Raw genomic sequence first — 21,342 nt, 5'->3', positions numbered from 1 at the left:
CATTGGATGACTATGCTACTTATCTTCAAGCAAATTGTTTACTTTTATGAATCTGAATAATTTCGGAAAGAAGCCACAAAAATCCCAACTGGAATCATTTTTTTGACGTGATTGTTGCCTTATTGCGGGAACCTCATCTTCGATGGACAGACCGACTATGAGATCATCCCACACCAGACCGGGATTATAACTAGATCACCTAATCCACTTGGTCTGTTTCCCATGGAGATCCAATCACGGCGCTCACATAAGACAGACCTGGGAGATGCGGCAGCGCTGCCTTGTATTCGCCCTTATTGCGGGATTATGGGTATGAATGAGGATGAGTAAATCCTATCCGTACATGTGATGCAATCTGCACTGGGCGCTTCCTACAAGCGGAGGATTGTAAATGTCTGCAGCCCCGGAGCTCTGGTCTGTAATGAACAGTAATCTTGCCGGGACCGGAATAGTTGACTTGATGTATGGCGGTTTTCGGCTGAGTTGACACTAAGATCTATACATGACGGCTGTGTAAGCCGAGGCTTGTCTTCGCTGGTATCAGCCCCTACTGGGCCACAATCTGCTAATGAACGGACTGTAACACAGGGAAATGGGATTTCTTGTGTCAGCACATTACTTTCTGCATGTTTACAGTGCGCTTAACCAGATGGATTTTTACTTTACGGGAAGCGAAGGTATTGACCTGACAGTGTGTATTGCAGACGCCGCCGCGCTCACAAAGCCTCCATTTTATTTCTTTTTTCTCCATAAGTTTTGAAGGCAACTTTTAGGGCATTAATAGGATGCACTGCTCGAGGGCTCATATGATGGCTTCTTCCATGTACTCTGACTCGCAGATTTCCCTCCAGCAGGATATCTGATATATGTCCAAAATAGGGGACAAAAATTCTTTAAAGAAAGTTTTTTTTTCACCTGTGTTGGTCCGGGACCTGAGAGCTTCACTTCACTGATTGCTCAATAGACCCCCAAATAGTTACAGTTCAGTTAGGCTACGTTCCCACAATGAGTTTTTCGTGAGTTTTTATGCTGTGTATGTAAAAAAATTGTAAGGAACTTATTTTATTTAATAGGTGCAGAAAATCTGCAACATCAAAAACTGAGTGAAAGCTCATCATGGGAACGGAGCCTTACTTAAAGAGTACTTAAACATTCAGGGAACGTTTTGTGCTTGTGTGGGGGTCTTGGTCCTGAGAGCCCGATCGATCGCTCAATGGACCCTCAGAGCGACGCGAGAGCACAGCTCCTGTCTCAGCGCACGATCTGCAGGCAATTCCAGCATCTGCCACATCTGCAAAAACTTCCTGAAAGTATAGTTAGGGTATGTTCACACTGGGCATTTTTTCAGGTTTTGCGTGCAGTTTTTGCTGTGGTTTTGGCATGCTAGATTTGTCTCTTGTGCATGCTGATAAAGTTTAGTGCAAAAAAAAGTCCTATTCTACAGAATCAGATTTTGCCACAAAAAACGCAGCAAAATCTGAAACCGGCGTTTGCTGGTGAGCTGAAATGCAGGGGAGCTACTATGCAGGGGAGCTGAAATGCAGGGGAGCTGAAATGCATGGGAACTACTATGCAGGGGTGCGGAAATGCAAGGGTGCTAATATGCAGGGGAGCTGAAATGCAGGGGAGCTAATATGCAGGGGAGATACTATGCAGGGGTGCGGAAATGCAGGGGTGCTAATATGCAGGGGTGCTGAAATGCAGGGGAGCTAATATGCAGGGGTGCTGAAATGCAGGGGATCTGAAATGAAGGGGAGCTACTATCCAGGGGAGCTGAAATGCAGGGGAGCTGAAATGCAGGGGATCTGAAATGAAGGGGAGCTGAAATGCATGGGAGCTACTATGCAGGGGTGCGGAAATGCAAGGGTGCTAATATGCAGGGGAGATACTATGCAGGGGTGCTGAAATGCAGGGGAGCTAATATGCAGGGGTGCTAATATGCAGGGGTGCTGAAATGCAGGGGAGCTAATATGCAGGGGTGCTAATATGCAGGGGAGCTAATATGCAGGGGAGCTGAAATGCATGGGAGCTACTATGCAGGGGTGCGGAAATGCAAGGGTGCTAATATGCAGGGGAGCTAATATGCAGGGGAGCTAATATGCAGGGGTGCTAATATGCAGGGGAGCTAATATGCAGGGGTGCTAATATGCAGGGGAGCTAATATGCAGGGGTGCGGAAATGCAGGGGATCTGAAATGAAGGGGAGCTACTATCCAGGGGAGCTGAAATGCAGGGGTGCTGAAATGCAGGGGTGCTAATATGCAGGGGTGCTAATATGCAGGGGAGCTAATATGCAGGGGTGCTGAAATGCAGGGGTGCTAATATGCAGGAGTGCTGAAATGCAGGGGAGCTAATATGCAGGAGTGCTGAAATGCAGGGGAGCTGAAATGCAGGGGTGCTGAAATGAAGGTGGTCGGATCCAGCAATGTAGCCAGGATTAAAGTAGGACCTTCACCCTGTAAAGTGAACAGCTTGCAAAGTTGCACTCCTTGCCTAGGAAAATGGCCCCTTCTTAGGTGGACGGTGACCTTGGAAATTCGCCGTAAACCAGAGAAATATAAACCCTTCACTTCTGGGGTATGGAGAGAATTTTTAATGAAAGGTAAATTACCAAGTTTTTACAAGCACTTTGCAATTTTACCTATTAATGAAGAACAACCCTTTACTTTACCGTAGAGAAGAATAAGCTGTGGAGGGATACACTATGGGGTCTCGCTATAAATGGTCTTTATTCATCCCACGATGTAACTTCCTATGAAATCCGTTGTGATTTTCAGTATTGGGAGGCTGAGTTCTGCTGCAGTGACAATCTGGGCTCTGCTACCTGCATTACAGGGGATAACACATGGGGTAACACATGGGGTAACATTGGATGGGGATTATCTCTGCGCACTGCTCAGCTCTTGCCCCTGAGCCGCCACCTCTCTGCCTTATTCCCGCTGACATTTGTGTTCCTCCTTGCGGGGAGCCCTACGAGATCCTACCTGCGCCTCCGTCTCTTTGTGTGGGTTCCAGCAAGAAGGAAATATACAATGACAAATTCTCTCAGATTGTTTCCATCTCAACTCATTACCCCGAGATGGAATCTGCAGCCTGTAATTATGTATCCGACAAAGATTGAGAGCGGCAATGGAGCAAAATAAATTCTCCTCCTCGTAAACATTTGTTTTGAGGGATGTGGCACTCGGTGAATAATGCCACTCTGGGCTGATGTTATTATTATTAAGTTTTTATGGTTGTAAAAGTAAAAAGTTACAAAAAAAAGTATCAAAATCTGGAAAATATAATTGAATCTGAGCAAACATCATATAATGTCTAAGACTGAAGTCATCTCGGGTGATCGTTCACAATAATCTGTCATGTGAACGTGAAGGTTAGCACTACATTTATGGACATTATATGACTTATGTTTTGCATTGCCACCAGTTTTCCCCATCTGTAAGCTCCGTCTCTAATTTTTTAGTTGTCTCTGAGCTATTGGGTGGAGGACAGCTGCTGTTGTGTTTGCCATACACGGCACAGACAGACATGAGAGATTCCTGCTCTTCTGTCTCTATTTAGCACATGCTCAGAAGCAGCATGGAGAACACAATACATCAGTACTAAACAGTGTAACTGTGACTCTAGCACTGGGATTAAATCAAACACTTACTAGAAAGCAGAAGTATGGAGGACAGAGCAGTGTAGCTGTGAGTCTAGCACTGGGATGAGCTAAAACACTTACTAGAAAGCTGAAGCATGGAGGACGAAGCAGTCTAGTTGTGAATCTAGCACTGGAATTAGATAAAAAACTTAGTAGAAAGCAGAAGCATGGAGGACAGAGCAGTGTAGCTGCTATTATAGCACTGGGATTAGATAAAAAACTTAGTAGAAAGCAGAAGCATGGAGGACAGAGCAGTGTAGCTGCTATTCTAGCACTGGGATTAGATAAAACACTGACTAGAAAGCAGAACCATGTAGGACAGAGCTGTGTAGCAGAGAATCTAGCACTGTGATTAAATAAAACACTGACTAGATAGCAGAAGCATGGAGGACAGAGCAGTGTAGCTGTGAGTCTAGCACTGGGATGAGCTAAAACACTTACTAGAAAGCAGAAGCATGGTGGACAGAGCAGTGTAGCTGCTATTCTAGCACTGGGATTAGATAAAACACTGACTAGAAAGCAGAACCATGTAGGACAGAGCTGTGTAGCAGAGAATCTAGCACTGTGATTAAATAAAACACTTACTAGAAAGCAGAAGCATGGTGGACAGAGCAGTGTAGCTGTGAGTCTAGCACTGGGATGAGCTAAAACACTTACTAGAAAGCTGAAGCATGGAGGACAAAGCAGTCTAGTTGTGAATCTAGCACTGGAATTAGATAAAAAACTTAGTAGAAAGCAGAAGCATGGAGGACAGAGCAATGTAGCTGCTATTCTAGCATTGGGATTAGATAAAAAACTTAGTAGAAAGCAGAAGCATGGAGGACAGAGCAGTGTAGCTGCTATTCTAGCACTGGGATTAGATAAAACACTGACTAGAAAGCAGAACCATGTAGGACAGAGCTGTGTAGCAGAGAATCTAGCACTGTGATTAAATAAAACACTTACTAGAAAGCAGAAGCATGGTGGACAGAGCAGTGTAGCTGTGAGTCTAGCACTGGGATGAGCTAAAACACTTACTAGAAAGCTGAAGCATGGAGGACAAAGCAGTCTAGTTGTGAATCTAGCACTGGAATTAGATAAAAAACTTAGTAGAAAGCAGAAGCATGGAGGACAGAGCAATGTAGCTGCTATTCTAGCATTGGGATTAGATAAAAAACTTAGTAGAAAGCAGAAGCATGGAGGACAGAGCAGTGTAGCTGCTATTCTAGCACTGGGATTAGATAAAACACTGACTAGAAAGCAGAACCATGTAGGACAGAGCTGTGTAGCAGAGAATCTAGCACTGTGATTAAATAAAACACTGACTAGAAAGCAGAAGCATGGAGGACAGAGCAGTGTAGCTGTGAGTCTAGCACTGGGATGAGCTAAAACACTTACTAGAAAGCTGAAGCATGAAGGACAGAGCTGTGTAGCTGAGAATCTGGCACTGGGATTAAATAAAACAATTGCCAGAAAGCAGAAGTATAGAGAACCGAGTAGTGTAGCTGTGAATCTAGCTCCGGGATTCGATAAAACACTCACTAGAAAGCAGAAGTATGGAGAACAGAGTAATGTAACTGTGAATCTAGCACCGGGATGAGCTAAAACGCTTACTAGAAAGCAGAATCATGTATGAGAGAGCAGTGTAACTGTGAATGCAGGTCTTAGGTAAAATAAAACAAATAGCATTTACTTCATCTAAGCATTTTCACCAGAATTCTGGTGTAAATTGCTTTGAAAGGTCACAAAATGTTGGCACAAATAAGAGTTGCATGATAACTTTGTGACTTTTGGCATTTTTACACTAGATTCCACCAGCTTTGCCAAAATTGAGGGACTTGTGTGGAGCTGAGGCATGATGGTGTGGGGCATGACACATTGGCTTGTCTAATTCATGACAAGGTGAGGCGTTACTTTATGCCAGAAATCTTACACCTTTCAGGGACTAGTGTAAGATTTCTGGTTTGCATCTCTTCATGAATCAGGAGCATCTGACTCCACCCTGACCCCTCACCAGGCCATGGATTAGGGCCACAGTAGAAAGCAGCAGCCCATTGAGCCATTATGTAGCAGTAATGAGAGCAGCGTATACAATACACAGCAATACTGAGCAGTGTAGCTGTAAGTGCAGCTCTAAGGTGAGATAAAACACTTACTAGAAAGCAATATCACTATCCCTCTGTGTTTCCCTGCCTGTGTCTCTTTTTTTGCAACTGTTCTCTTCCCCATCGTTGAATAGTGACAATGTAAGTCTACAGACCAGTGGTCACCAAACTTCAACTCCCAGCATGCTCTGACATAATTTCCTGATATTTTTATACAATGATCAGAGCTCCATTATTATTACAAAACCACAAATCTTTTGTTTCACACTTGTCCAGCTAAATGACAAAACTTTGACAGGTTGTAGCCACTACAAATTGGTTGTCCAAACAAATAAAGTCACAAACCTCCCCTGACCTGTCCATGTGTTTCAGGTCTGCAATACCAATCACAACCTGTGGTCAGGTGTGGCGCTGTTTCCCTCTTAAAGTCTCATTCATTACCTTTGGCTGCTTCTTGCTGTATTGGAATGGCTAATTGGATAATATATGTTTACATGTCTTGTAATTATCACAGCGCGGAGTATTAATATTTCACATCCTCGCCTCAGGATGTAGTTTATTAATAAATGAGGAACGCTGACTGTGCAGGACGTGGCCGCGAGATCTTCATTTCATTCAGAGGAACTTCATTTCCAATGAGGTTTTAGGAATTTTCTAATTTGTCCTTCAGGTTCTCAGCATCTTCTAGCAGCTCAACTGCATTACCATACACAGCCCTTTCTAAAGAGGGTGCTATTTCCTAAAAATCTCTTCCAGCCCTTTAAGGATGACTTTAAGGGGGAACTATAACCAGCTTAAAAGTATCCCGATTTTGCTCTCACTTTATTCTGGCAGCTCCGCTGAGTATCCCACTCTTTTCTTTTTTTAAATCCGCCATATGGTTCCAGAGATATGGACCTTTTTATTTAGAGCTACTTTTTATGTTGTTTATAAAAGGGGTGTGGCTCAGTATTCTTTTGGGGAGGTCTTTTCAGGCTGTTTTGCATAATTTTCCTGTAAGCACCGCCTCCTTAGAAAGGTCCTAAAAATTAGTACTAAATAAAAAGGCCCGTATCTCTGGAACCGTATGGCGGATTTAAAAAAAGAAAAAAGTGGGATACTCAGGGGAGCAGTGAGAATAAAATAAGTGTGAAACTAGACTTTTTTAAGACTGGTGACAGGTCCACTTTAAGAAGTGTGATATTTGTCATCCACATTCATAGTGGTTCTTTCTCTCCCTTGAACTTTAATTGACAGGACACGGGTCATCCAAGGACACGAGTCAGAAATGATGAGCATCATCGCGGTGCATTAGTAAGGCCCTGTGCACTATGATCCCGCTCTGGATTCTTGTCCTTCATGGCGGTTGTGTGTTTTCCTCAATCTGATCGTGTTTTGCCTTTGGGAAAACATGAATTATTTATTTTTGTCAAGAGACACGTCAGCGCGCTTAAGGAATATTTCCCCAGACGCCTTCACTTCGGGGCACAAGCCTAAACAAGTGTGAAATCCAATGTATTCTGCTATCATCCCAAAAAGAGGCCAGTCCCCACGGGTTACCGAGGAAATGGGACGGCTGGTTCTACGGCACCCGCCCTGTGGACGAGGAGCGGGGACAGTGACAGCCCCTGGTGTTGTCAGTTCTCCAAACTTCAAGAACACTTATTTCCCAGTGAAAAACGAGCTACAGGGAAATGGAGATATCTGGCAGCCAGGAAATATGAAGGTCAGAGCCGCCCGGCCGGCTTCCCGGGTAATAGGATTTACAGTCAGATTGAGTTATGATGAAGGATAATATGTCTGCACATGTGGCAGCGCTAGACCCGGCTCCTAGGCCCGGCGGAGAGCGGCTGGACTGGACATGGGCGACTCTGACCTCCGCTGTACTGGGATCTGGTCATGATACATAGAAACAAAGTCTGATCTCCTATATTATTAATTCCGCCTCAGATCCGTCTGTGAGGCATCTGGTGGTAGCAGGAGCTCTCACCCGCTATAGTCTTTGCTTTAAGTGACCAAATATGTCAGTCCTCTCCCTTCTCTACATCCTTATCTTCTCGAGTTCATTCACACTCCTAAGTTTTCCACTTATGAGAAAAATGGAGCGATTATTCCGATCAGACTTTGATCATAGTGGGGTCCGACTGTCATCCATTTTTCTCGTATGATGAGAAAGTTTCTCCATCATCTCTGCAAACTATACTCAGATGTCATCCAAGTGCAGTCTGATTTTTTTCACGGTCCCATTGACCGAGTAATCTGCGATTTTCTGCAGACTGCTCGGTAAGCAAAATATACATATAGATCGCCCCTAGGATTATCACAGGTACAAGTGCTATCCCTGAAAACCACAGATAGTCCTCATACCCGAAAATCAGACGTCTGAGCCCTGAATCTGACGGACAATAATGGAAGCAGCCAGAGGGAAATGATCACTGTACAGGTTTTATCTGTTTAATTTTCTGGATACAAATCACATGAAACATGGAAAGTCAATGCCTGATCGGACCCCTACATGAATATCAGATCCAACCAGTCTGTACGGCAACTGGCTGCAGCAGAAGCTCTCCTCTCCGTTAGTGATCTACTATGCCAAACCATTATGACCACTCTGCATGATCCTCAGGTCAGATTTCTGTCTGGCTGTTGGGTAACTGGCTGCAGCACAAGCTCTCCTCTCTGTTAGTGATCTACTATGCCAAACCGTTACGACCACTCTGTATGATCCTCAGATTAGACTTCTGTCTGGCTGTAAGGTAACTGGCTGCAGCAGAAGCTCTCCTCTCCATTAGTGATCTACTATACCAAACCGTTATGACCACTCTGTATGATCCTCGGATCAGGCTTCTGTCTGGATGTTAGGTAACTGGCTGCAGCAGAAGCTCTCCTCTCTGTTTGTGATCTACTATGCCAAACTGCTCCTCTGTGAAAACACGCTGGGCAAGTCTCCTTCTACTTTCATGGCTATATGTCATATAGGAAGGCATTGTCAGGTCTGATCTGACCTCCTACATTTTTTTTATTAACTCCACTGCTCTAAACAAATCTCAGATCAGAACTGTCTGTAAGGCATCGGGAGGCTGCAGGAGCTCTCCACACTGGCTTCCATGCTGTACGGGACCAAATATGATAAACCATTCCCCTCGGGAAATTCTTAACTTCTGTTCTTCTGATTATTTTTATACATGCGTCACATGACACATATTAAGCCAATAACTAAGCGTGTTTTTTTTTATATGACCCCTCTGTACGATCTTCATGTTGGACTTCTGTCTGGCTATTAGGCAACTGGCTGCAGCAGGCGCCTCACCCACTGTTCTGTCTAGTAAAAGTGACCAAACCACTGTCCTCTCTAAATTGTTACCTCCTGATCATTTTATAGATACATCCTATGACAATTTATGAAGCCAATACCTAATCATTTTTTTATTCCGCCATGTGATCCCCAGGTCAGACTTCTGTCTGGCTGTAAGGCAACTGACTGCAGCAGGAGCCTCCCCCCAACTGTTCAATCTTCTGTAAATGACCAAACCGCTCCCCACTGTGAACTTCCACCTCGTTTCTTGGTTTGGCAGTCAGAAAAAGAGAGATCAGGAGGAAACTAACATCTGGGCAAGTTTCCTTCTGTAGTTCAATTTCATTTATCATCTCGTTGGCTACGAATCAGATGGCTACAAATAATATTCACAGCCGAATTCACAATTCTTTCGCTTGTGAACGACGTCTAGCTATTGCTACATCATATGTTGGCACCATGGCTGACACTGCCCAGAATGTCAATCACCAAAGCTTTATGGAAAAGCCAAACAGAGAAGGCTGGAGGATTTCAGCTCTGAAGCCGCAGCATAGTAAATGCAGCTTTGTATGCTCTATCAGTACACGATGATTAATGTATTCTAGCATTTTACCACAATGTTGGATAATTTGGGTGCTGTACAGTGATGTGATGTAGTAAGGAAGACCTGATCTTATATTTTTATAGTTTTATTTCCACAGAATCTAAACAGTTACAAAGTATCACAATTTCGTAAATGTTTACACTTCCTGTTTCCCGATGTTCTATGCCTGTGTCAATAGTCACTGTGTAGATAGTATTCTTTTCATGCAATGAATCAGGAGGTACAGGATGAACAGAGTGATGGCGGTGTATGACATTGCAAACATTTTACCTGTTGCTGTAATTTAAAAAGTGATGACTTTTTTTTGTAAAGTGCTGCACTGACCGTCCAGTATTTTCTTAGCGAAGTGCAGGTGCGCGGTCCGGTGTAAGAATTCACCCCTCATACACAATTTAAGGTGTTTATGCCGCATTGATCATGCAATTAAAACACAATGGCGTTTAATAATGCGGCTATCTCCTCGTCCGGCCTGTGCTGAAAGAATCTCATTGTGTCGTCTCTCCTTCTCTCGCTTCCATTCCTGTAGGTCGGTAATGGGCTTAGATAAGGAACCTGACCTCGTGCACATGGAGGCGCGGACGGCTGACGGACGTGAGTACCGCCACATCGGGCACAATGCCACTCTTGGTGGTTTTTTCACAATGCAGAATGATGAGATTTTTAATACCCACATTTACATTTTAACTGAGCAGCATAAGAAGGTTTGTGTCTGACAGCTAACGCCGGAGAGCTCCGTACGTAGCCTACACTGCATGCCTAAAGCACTGCAAATCCCAGCGTGTCCAGCCAGCACCAAAGCTGGTCGTAAGACCTTTGTGTTTTCAGCCTTACCAATTACTCAAAATGAAAAAAATATTTAAAGGGCATGTTCACTTTCCCAATCCAGTTTGCTTTTATTAGAATTCAAATAGTCTAAACATCTTTGTGAATAATCTTAGTTATAAATGCCCATCCGTTTTGTGTACACAGCTCCCTGCAGAGTTATGTATCTCCAGTTACTACCTCGCTCACTCTGACATCTCTCCTTGATAACCTATAATAAGGCCACATTACCACAATTCGTTTTTAATGAGTTTTTTTTTTACGCTGCTTTATTTTTGAAAAAAAAAGTTTTAGTCAAAAAACTCAAAAACTCCCCCAAAGCTCATAGTGTGAACGGAGCCTAAGTGAGGAAAGAGTAACAGATTACTATGGTACCAGACTACACTGGGTTCAGTTGTAGTCTGTAACCATGGAAACACATAGATTTGCATAGGAGCTGTGTACACATAATGGGAAGCAAAATTTGATTCAAGGCTTTATGTAGATACTTTATTTTTTTTATTTAAGGAACAGCGGGTAAATAAAAATCAGTGTTAAATGCCAAAGTGAACATTTTTTTTAAGCATTTTTCTATCTATAGAAATTGATAAGCCGAATCCCTTTTTATGGAGCTGCTCATGCAAGAAAGACCCAGCGGCTCCAGTGCTGACTGGACAGGGATTTATTTGACCAATATTAGCAAATTCGCTTCATTTTTCTGTATTTAAGAACGAGAACAATGAAAAAGAGCGAAAAATTGGATACAAAAGATTACACATCCTCAAAGGGGTAGTACACTTTTCGAAAAGTGTTCCCTGAATGATCCCTGTGCTGTAAAATACGTACTCCCCCACTGCAATGCCAGCTCCCCATCACTGCAGCGGTCACTGTGCTTTGGCTGCAGGTGTGACTTGAGATCAATAGAGCGCATCACCGCTGCAGGCAATCACTGAGCTCACGGATGTTTAGGCTGCATCAGAATACAAAAACACGAAGAGCAACAGAGACGCAAAGCTGGAGAGGAGGAGGGAGAGTACTTGTTTTATTATTTTGCTGAAAGGGGTTTTTCAATGTTTAGAAAAGTGGAATTTAAATTACATTTGAGAAATAATTTAAATTCTACTTTTCTAAACATTGGAAAATCCCTTTAAGTAACAAAACAAGGAGAACAGTGTTGGTAAACAGTAAATTCCCTGCAGACAGCCCCTCCGTGCTGCTTTAAGCCTCTCCTTCGTATTCTGGCCTTCGCAGACTGCGCTACATTGTTTCTTTACTGATGATAACATTTCCAATATAAAATATCAAATATCGCATTTTGGACCAAATATAATAAATCTAAAGTGTTTTACAGATTCTTATTTTCTACATACATTCCATGAATATCTAAGCCGATGTGAAAAGTGTTTAAATACTTTATAATTTGCTACATTTTCCTTGATTGCTTTGTGCACCCTTTAAGGGGTTGTCCAATCAGTGAAATGTACTATTGATACTATTGAAGGGGTTCAGATTGGTAAAAATAAAAAAAAATCGAGCAATTACCCGCACCTATCTTTCCCAGGCTCCGTTCTGATACTTACCTAATACTGACGAGTTTCTCCTCCGCTTCCGTCTTGATGCACTGAATATCCGGTAATCCAATTACTAGCTGAAGTGCGTCCAGTGTACAGTAATTAGCTGTCCGGGCGTTTTCAGATGTTTTTGGTCTGTCAACATAAGGCCAGGAAAAAAAGTGTCCATAGGTGGGGTCATATATAAGAACAGGTCTGTGGGGGATTGGCCAAGGAGGGCATCAGATTCAATATTATTATCTTCAGATGGACAGCAACATTAGATGCAAAATTGTATTTGCAGAATAGTGAGTGCAGCTCTGGAGTACAATACAGGATGTAACTCAGGATCAGTAATGTAATGTATGTACACAGTGACTGCACCAGCAGAATAGTGAGTGCAGCTCTGGTGTATAATACAGGATGTAACTCAGGATCAGTAATGTAATGTATGTACACAGTGAGTGCACCAGCAGAATAGTGAGTGCAGCTCTGGAGTATAATACAGGATGTAACTCAGGATCAGTAATGTCATGTATGTACACAGTGACTGCACCAGCAGAATAGTGAGTGCAGCTCTGGAGTATAATACAGGAGGTAACTCAGGATCAGTAATGTAATGTATGTACACAGTGACTGCACCAGCAGAATAGTGAGTGCAGCTCTGGGGTATAATACAGGATGTAACTCAGGATCAGTAATGTAATGTATGTACACAGTGAGTGCACCAGCAGAATAGTGAGTGCCGCTCTGGACTATAATTCAGGATGTAACTCAGGATCAGTAATGTAATGTATGTACACAGTGACTGCACCAGCAGAATAGTGAGTGCCGCTCTGGACTATAATACAGGATGTAACTCAGGATCAGTAATGTAATGTATGTACACAGTGACTGCACCAGCAGAATAGTGAGTGCAGCTCTGGAGTATAATACAGGATGTAACTCAGGATCAGTAATGTAATGTATGTACACAGTGACTGCACCAGCAGAATAGTGAGTGCAGCTCTGGGGTATAATACAGGATGTAACTCAGGATCAGTAATGTAATGTATGTACACAGTGACTGCACCAGCAGAATAGTGAGTGCAGCTCTGGAGTATAATACAGGATGTAACTCAGGATCAGTAATGTAATGTATGTACACAGTGACTGCACCAGCAGAATAGTGAATGCAGCTCTGGAGTATAATACATGATGTAACTCAGGATCAGTAATGTAATGTATGTACACAGTGACTGCACCAGCAGAATAGTGAGTGCCGCTCTGGACTATAATACAGGATGTAACTCAGGATCAGTAATGTAATGTATGTACACAGTGACTGCACCAGCAGAATAGTGAGTGCAGCTCTGGAGTATAATACAGGATGTAACTCAGGATCAGTAATGTAATGTATGTACACAGTGACTGCACCAGCAGAATAGTGAGTGCAGCTCTGGTGTATATTACAGGGTGTAACTCAGGATCAGTAATGTAATGTATGTACACAGTGACTGCACCAGCAGAATAGTGAGTGCAGCTCTGGGGTATAATACAGGATGTAACTCAGGATCAGTAATGTAATGTATGTACACAGTGACTGCACCAGCAGAATAGTGAGTGCAGCTCTGGGGTATAATACAGGATGTAACTCAGGATCAGTAATGTAATGTATGTACACAGTGACTGCACCAGCAGAATAGTGAGTGCAGCTCTGGAGTATAATACAGGATGTAACTCAGGATCAGTAATGTAATGTATGTACACAGTGACTCGGCTTTTGTAGGGTTTATATACTGTATATACAGTGATCCTTGGTGATCAGTGGGGAACATTATCGTTCTCATTCCTGCAGTGAATATTATCAGGTTACCTTCCTTTAAGCAGTGTGCACTTACTATTGCTCTCTGTAGGTGTAGCAGTGACTGTTTAATTTTTCTGTTCGCTCCCTGTTGCATTTCTTCGCTGCCTGCATTGCTGCCCTGCTGCCTGTTAGTGGCTCCCCGTGCTGTCAGTCACTGGGTAAAGCTCGGCCCCATTGGAGCATTTCTTTCGGCTTCTCCCTTATTTGGTGCAGGATTTTCCACCCTCGTCTTGTTTATGAAGCGCACGACCCCCAGACATTCTCCGATTCCTGGAATATGTTTCTTTAATATTTGCCTCTTTTCAGCTGAACCTCCAGAGCGCTCCGGTCTATTGGTGTGGAAAGGATTAGAGAAAACCAACAAGTGGCTGCCGGGCAGGAATACTGAGCACAGAAATGGCAGCAGACGACCTTTACCATACGATGTGTTGGTGTTTGTCGCGGACGTCTAATGGGTCTAATGCAAAAAACGCACTCACAGAAAATATGCAATGCTTATACCTACGTACTGCCTTACATATAATACCGCCATATAATGCCTCCAACTGCCAAATAATACTAACATATAATTCCCTCAACTGCCATATAATGCCTTCAACTGCCATATATTGCCTTCGACTGCCAAATACTGCCATGTAATGCCCTCAACTGCCAAATAATAGCACCATATCATGCCTTCATCTGCCATATAACACCGCTATACACTCACTGGCCACTTTATTAGGTACACCTGTCCAACTTCTTGTTAACACTTAATTTCTAATCAGCCAATCACATGGCGGCAACTCAGTGCATTTAGGCATGTAGACATGGTCAAGACAATCTCCTGCAGTTCAAACCGAGCATCAGTATGGGGAAGAAAGGTGATTTGAGTGCCTTTGAACGTGGCATGGTTGTTGGTGCCAGAAGGGCTGGTCTGAGTATTTCAGAAACTGCTGATCTACTGGGATTTTCACGCACAACCATCTCTAGGGTTTACAGAGAATGGTCCGAAAAAGAAAAAAAATCCAGTGAGCGGCAGTTCTGTGGGCGGAAATGCCTTGTTGATGCCAGAGGTCAGAGGAGAATGGGCAGACTGGTTCGAGCTGATAGAAAGGCAACAGTGACTCAAATCGCCACCCGTTACAACCAAGGTAGGCCTAAGAGCATCTCTGAACGCACAGTGCGTCGAACTTTGAGGCAGATGGGCTACAGCAGCAGAAGACCACACCGGGTACCACTCCTTTCAGCTAAGAACAGGAAACTGAGGCTACAATTTGTACAAGCTCATCGAAATTGGACAGTAGAAGATTGGAAAAACGTTGCTTGGTCTGATGAGTCTCGATTTCTGCTGCGACATTCGGATGGTAGGGTCAGAATTTGGCGTAAACAACATGAAAGCATGGATCCATCCTGCCTTGTATGGAGCATCTTTGGGATGTGCAGCCGACAAATCTGCGGCAACTGTGTGATGCCATCATGTCAATATGGACCAAAATCTCTGAGGAATGCTTCCAGCACCTTGTTGAATCTATGCCACGAAGAATTGAGGCAGTTCTGAAGGCAAAAGGGGGTCCAACCCGTTACTAGCATGGTGTACCTAATAAAGTGGCCGGTGAGTGTATAATGCCATCAACTGCCATATAATGCCTTCAAATGCCATATAATACCGCCATATAATGCCTTCAACTGCCAAATAATAGCGCCATATAATGCTGTCAACTGCTAAATAATACTACCATATAGTGCCTAACTAATAACTCTATGCAGTATGAGGGTATGTGTCCACGTTCAGGATTTCTTCAGGATTTTGTCAGGATTTTACATCAGTATTTGTAGCCAAAACCAGCAGTGGGTGATAAATGCAGAAGTGGTGCATATGTTTCTATTATACTTTTCCTCTAATTGTTCCACTCCTGGTTTTGGCTTACAAATACTGATGGAAAATCTTGACAAAATCCTGAAGAAATCCTGACGTGTGCACTGAGCCTTAAAATAATGCAGCCACATAATAACTACTGTAATTAGTAACTCTTTGCGGTTTGTAAATAATACTGCCATATAATAACTCTGTGCTCTATGTAAATAATACTGCCATATAATACTAATGTCAGCAAGTCTGCGGATGGATCAGTCAAAATGTGAAATATTCGGCGGTAACAAAAGCAGCTTCTTCCTGAAGGTCCGTAGAGCGGCACAATAATGAGGGTCTGCAGGAGCAGTGGAGCCCGGTGAAGGGTCCTGCATTTGGGGCTGCATTTCAGTGAATGGTGTTTTTGGTTTGGTCAGGATTAATGGTGTCCTCAATGCTGAGAAATCCTGGCAGACACTTATCCATCATGTAATGTCATCAGGAGGCGTCTGATTGGCTCCAAATATATTCTACAGCCGGACAACAACCCCCAACATCCAGACAATGTCATTAATGACGAGGAATCCTAGGGGTGATGATCCGGCCCCACAGATCCCTGATCTCACATCATCCCTTCTTTCTTGGATCCATGAAGAGACAGAAGGATCCACACAATTCTCATACACAGAAGATCTGGGGTCAGGTCTCCAAGATGTTTGGAACAATCTGCTGCCACCGAGATCCTTCATAACCTGAGTACAAGTGGCGAGAAGAAGTAATGGAGGTGACGGGTGGCCACCACCTACTGATGATGGAAGTGACGGGCAGTCACCAGATACTGATGATGGAGGTGAATGGCGGCCACCAGATACTGATGATGGAGGTGATAGGCAGTTGGAGCACCTGCTAGGACCATGGGGTACTCGGTACCGGGCCGTTTCTGTTCTTAAAGGGGTGGTCACGGTGGCAGTGACCCGGTCCGTGGCCCTGGGCATCCAAAAAAAGTGGTTAATGGAAAAGGGAATAAAGTCTAATGTAGTAATGTTCGTGACGCCACCTGTGGTACTCGGCAGGGATGGCCAACACTGCTTAAAGGGGTCCACTGGGGATGATAGTATTGCAGATTGGATGGTATGACTAGTGCAGTGCAGGAAAGAATTGGAGGACACAAGGTTCCAGTCTCTTTATCTTTTACTGGTAGAATGCAGGCACAGTCCAGGGTACAGGTGGTCTTTGGAATCCAGGAAGCCTGGAAGCAATTCGGAATCCCCCTAGCCAGGTGGGGTTGGAAGCCTTCCTTACTGCGCTGTGTTCTCAGTCCCTTGCTGCCTAAGGCTTCACACAAGGTCCTGTCTCAATCTGTCCTCTTAGGTGGATACTACCCACATAGCAGGCAACTTGCACCTTTTTACAGATGTCCCTTCTTGTGGTGACTCCAGGCTCTATTCTGTTGCTGTGCCTTCGGGTCCAATTGTGGCCAGGAGACTTGGAATCTCCTGCCCTCCGGTTTCTGCTGTGGGGCATACAGTTACCCCCACAACCTCGGAATTCCGGCCTCCAGTTTCTGCGCTTCATCCTAGAGTGAACCCACTCGCAGCTCCACTCCCAGTATCTTTCCTCTCCTTTGCTCCTTCTCCCCTCACTGTCTCTTACAATCTGCCTGACTCTTGTCAGGAGCTGCAGAGCCGCGTGTCTGCTTAGCTCCGGCTCTCCTCACAGACTCACCCCTAACTCCTCCTCCAGCCAGAATATATAGGAAAGCTCCCCTGAAACCGGGTCTAAAGCTCTCCCTTCTGACCTGGAGTCAGAACAGTGTTCTATGTGCATCTTACCTGTTAAGGGGATCCCTGTCGCTTCCAGGCATGGCATCACCCTGAGGAAGGCGATACCACTGTAACAACCGGCTTCCTGGGACGTTACACAGTCACCAAATACTGATGATGGAGGTGATGGGCGGTCACTAGTGATGAGTGAGTGTACTCCTTGCTCGGGTTTTCCAGAGCACGCTCGGGTGACCTCCGAGTATTTGTGACTGCTCGGAGATTTAGTTTTCATCCCCGCAGCTGAATGATTTACAGCTACTAGCCAGCCTGAGTACATGTGGGGGTTGCCTGGTTGCTAGGGAATCCCCACATGTATTCAAGTTGGCTAGTAGCTGTAAATCATTCAGCTGCCGCGATGAAAACTAAATCTCCGAGCAGTCACAAATACTCGGAGGTCACCCGAGCGTGCTCTGGAAAACCCGAGCAAGGAGTACACTCACTCATCACTAGTGGTCATCAGATACTGATGATGGAGGTGACGGGCGTTCACCAGATACTGATGATGGAGGTGACGGGCGGTCACCAGATACTGATGATGGAGGCGACGGGCGGTCACCAGATACTGATGATGGAGGTGACGGGCGGTCTCCAGATACTGATGATGGAGGTGACGGGCGGTCACCAGATACTGATGATGGAGGTGACGGGCGGTCACCAGATACCAATGCGATTTACATTTCTCTGTTTTTCATTCACTTTGCATTTTGTTCATTCTTACAGATCACCTCTGTCTTCACACTTTTTTGGAGCTTTTTCCTTTGCAGCACTTTTCCTGCACACTAGTCTATGAAGCTCTGCTGTTTTTCGCCATATCTCCTATTGTGGACATAGATGGATTTTCAGCTGTGCTTCGGTGCTGCAGATCCAGACCTGCGGCTTATAGACCCCCGTCCCCGCGGACCCTCACACACAGATCACGGCTCCTTCATGTGATTCACCTAGTAAAGTACAAAGAGACCACCTTACACCTTATCTGTTGGGAGCGTTCACTGTCTGATGAGACCCATTATAGTTTGTGTTGCCCCAAGATGAAGGTGTTGTGCCGGACCCCCGATGTGATGTCCCATGGTCCTGGTATCCCCCGCCATTGTGCCGTTCGCGGCAGCCTCCGGCCTCTCCCTTATTGACGAGCCTCCTTTAATAATACATGTAATAATTTGTTTCCTGTGAGGAGCCGTCTTTCATATTTCGCTGTCTCGCACGCGCCAAAGTCGACTTTTTCCGTCTTATCTACAACAAAAGTGTTACCCAAAGGATTAATTAAGTTGTAAGCGTCCACGTGAAGACCGAGCAATTACTGCACATTAAAGCAAGTAATCCCTAATTAAAGAAATCAGGAGGATTACAGTAACTTCCGTTCTGCCACGTTTATGGATATATGAAATTACTTTGCCCCGGCGGCGTCTCCGCCGATCCTGCTGCTTTCTGCTTCTTTCTACCTCTCAGATTTCTGGATAGTTCATGAATGGACAAATGTGGGGCGATTTCTAATAATTAAGGATTTTTAGGGGTAAAATCTACAGATATGACGAAAACAGAAGCTACAGGGTTAATTATGGTCCTAAAGGCAACACTCTGTAGAGCACTGTCCCTTTAAATGACTTTATAATGAGGATCCATGCTGTGTGCTTCTCTTAGATGGTATCAGACATGATGGGCTGACAGTGGCGCGACTCCGGGCCCATGGGTCCAGATGCAAAATTAGGACCCGGCCCCCAAATCCCCTGCATTTTGGTCAGATGTATGGGCCCTTTTAGTGTTCTAAATCAATAAGGACATACACGCTGTCCCCAATTATTTAGTAATGTCCCCATCTTGGTCCCCTTTCAGATATATATGTCCCCCATCCTGGTATATGATTGGCTGACAGAGGCACACAAGGTTAGATACACAGCTCAGCAGACGTATCACACAAGGTTAGATACACAGCTCAGCAGACGGTATCACACATGGTTAGATACACAGCTCAGCAGACGATATAACACAAGGTTAGATACACAGCTCAGCAGACGTATCACACAAGGTTAGATACACAGCTCAGCAGACGTATCACACAAGGTTAGATACACAGCTCAGCAGACGGTATCACATATGGTTAGATACACAGCTCAGGAGACGGTATCACACAAGGTTAGATACTACTCAGCAGACGGTATCACATATGGTTAGATACACAGCTCAGCAGACGGTATCACACAAGGTTAGATACTACTCAGCAGACGGTATCACACAAGGTTAGATACACAGCTCAGCAGATGGTATCACACAAGGTTAGATACTACTCAGCAGACGGTATCACACAAGGTTAGATACACAGCTCAGCAGACGGTATCACACAAGGTTAGATACTACTCAGCAGACGGTATCACACAAGGTTAGATACACAGCTCAGCAGACGGTATCACACAAGGTTAGATACACAGCTCAGCAGACGTATCACACAAGGTTAGATACACAGCTCAGCAGACGTATCACACAAGGTTAGATACACAGCTCAGCAGACGGTATCACACAAGGTTAGATACACAGCTCAGCAGACGGTATCACACAAGGTTAGATACTACTCAGCAGACAGTATCACACAAGGTTAGATACACAGCTCAGCAGACGGTATCACACAAGGTTAGATACTACTCAGCAGACGGTATCACACAAGGTTAGATACACAGCTCAGCAGACGGTATCACACAAGGTTAGATACACAGCTCAGCAGACGTATCACACAAGGTTAGATACACAGCTCAGCAGACGGTATCACACATAGTTAGATACACAGCTCAGCAGACGGTATCACACAAGGTTAGATACACAGCTCAGCAGACGGTATCACATATGGTTAGATACACAGCTCAGCAGACGATATAACACAAGGTTAGATACACAGCTCAGCAGACGGTATCACACATGGTTAGATACACAGCTCAGCAGACGATATAACACAAGGTTAGATACGCAACTCAGCAGACGGTATCACACAAGGTTAGATACACAGCTCAGCAGACGGTATCACACAAGGTTAGATACACAGCTCAGCAGACGGTATCACACAAGGTTAGATACACAGCTCAGCAGACGGTATCACACAAGGTTAGATACACAGCTCAGCAGACGGTATCACACATAGTTAGATACACAGCTCAGCAGACGGTATCACACAAGGTTAGATACACAGCTCAGCAGACGGTATCACATATGGTTAGATACACAGCTCAGCAGACGATATAACACAAGGTTAGATACACAGCTCAGCAGACGGTATCACACATGGTTAGATACACAGCTCAGCAGACGATATAACACAAGGTTAGATACACAGCTCAGCAGACGGTATCACACATGGTTAGATACACAGCTCAGCAGACGATATAACACAAGGTTAGATACGCAACTCAGCAGACGGTATCACACAAGGTTAGATACACAGCTCAGCAGACGGTATCACACAAGGTTAGATACACAGCTCAGCAGACGGTATCACACAAGGTTAGATACACAGCTCAGCAGACGGTATCACACAAGGTTAGATACACAGCTCAGCAGACGGTATCACACAAGGTTAGATACACAGCTCAGCAGACGGTATCACACAAGGTTAGATACACAGCTCAGCAGACGGTATCACACAAGGTTAGATACACAGCTCAGCAGACGGTATCACACAAGGTTAGATACACAGCTCAGCAGACGGTATCACATATGGTTAGATACACAGCTCAGCAGACGATATAACACAAGGTTAGATACACAGCTCAGCAGACGGTATCACACATGGTTAGATACACAGCTCAGCAGACGGTATCACACAAGGTTAGATACACAGCTCAGCAGACGGTATCACACATAGTTAGATACACAGCTCAGCAGACGGTATCACACAAGGTTAGATA

The 21,342-nt window shown here is 44.4% G+C and overlaps 1 protein-coding gene across 1 annotated transcript in view; it reads left to right on the top strand.

Moving 5' to 3' along the window:
* The window catches only part of SORCS3 (sortilin related VPS10 domain containing receptor 3), a 694,652-nt gene that overhangs the window by 464,954 nt on the left and 208,356 nt on the right, over window positions 1-21,342 (top strand). Inside the window, exon 6 of the mRNA XM_077258082.1 lies at window positions 10,131-10,195. Within this exon, the coding sequence (XP_077114197.1) occupies window positions 10,131-10,195 (65 nt within the window). The remainder of the gene's footprint in view (window positions 1-10,130; window positions 10,196-21,342) is intronic.

The sequence above is a fragment of the Ranitomeya variabilis genome, chromosome 4 (genome assembly GCF_051348905.1).
Source record: "Ranitomeya variabilis isolate aRanVar5 chromosome 4, aRanVar5.hap1, whole genome shotgun sequence".
Classification (NCBI taxonomy): domain Eukaryota; kingdom Metazoa; phylum Chordata; class Amphibia; order Anura; family Dendrobatidae; genus Ranitomeya; species Ranitomeya variabilis.
The sequence above is the reverse complement of the archived record's forward strand: the minus strand, read 5'-3'. Positions and strand labels throughout refer to the sequence as shown.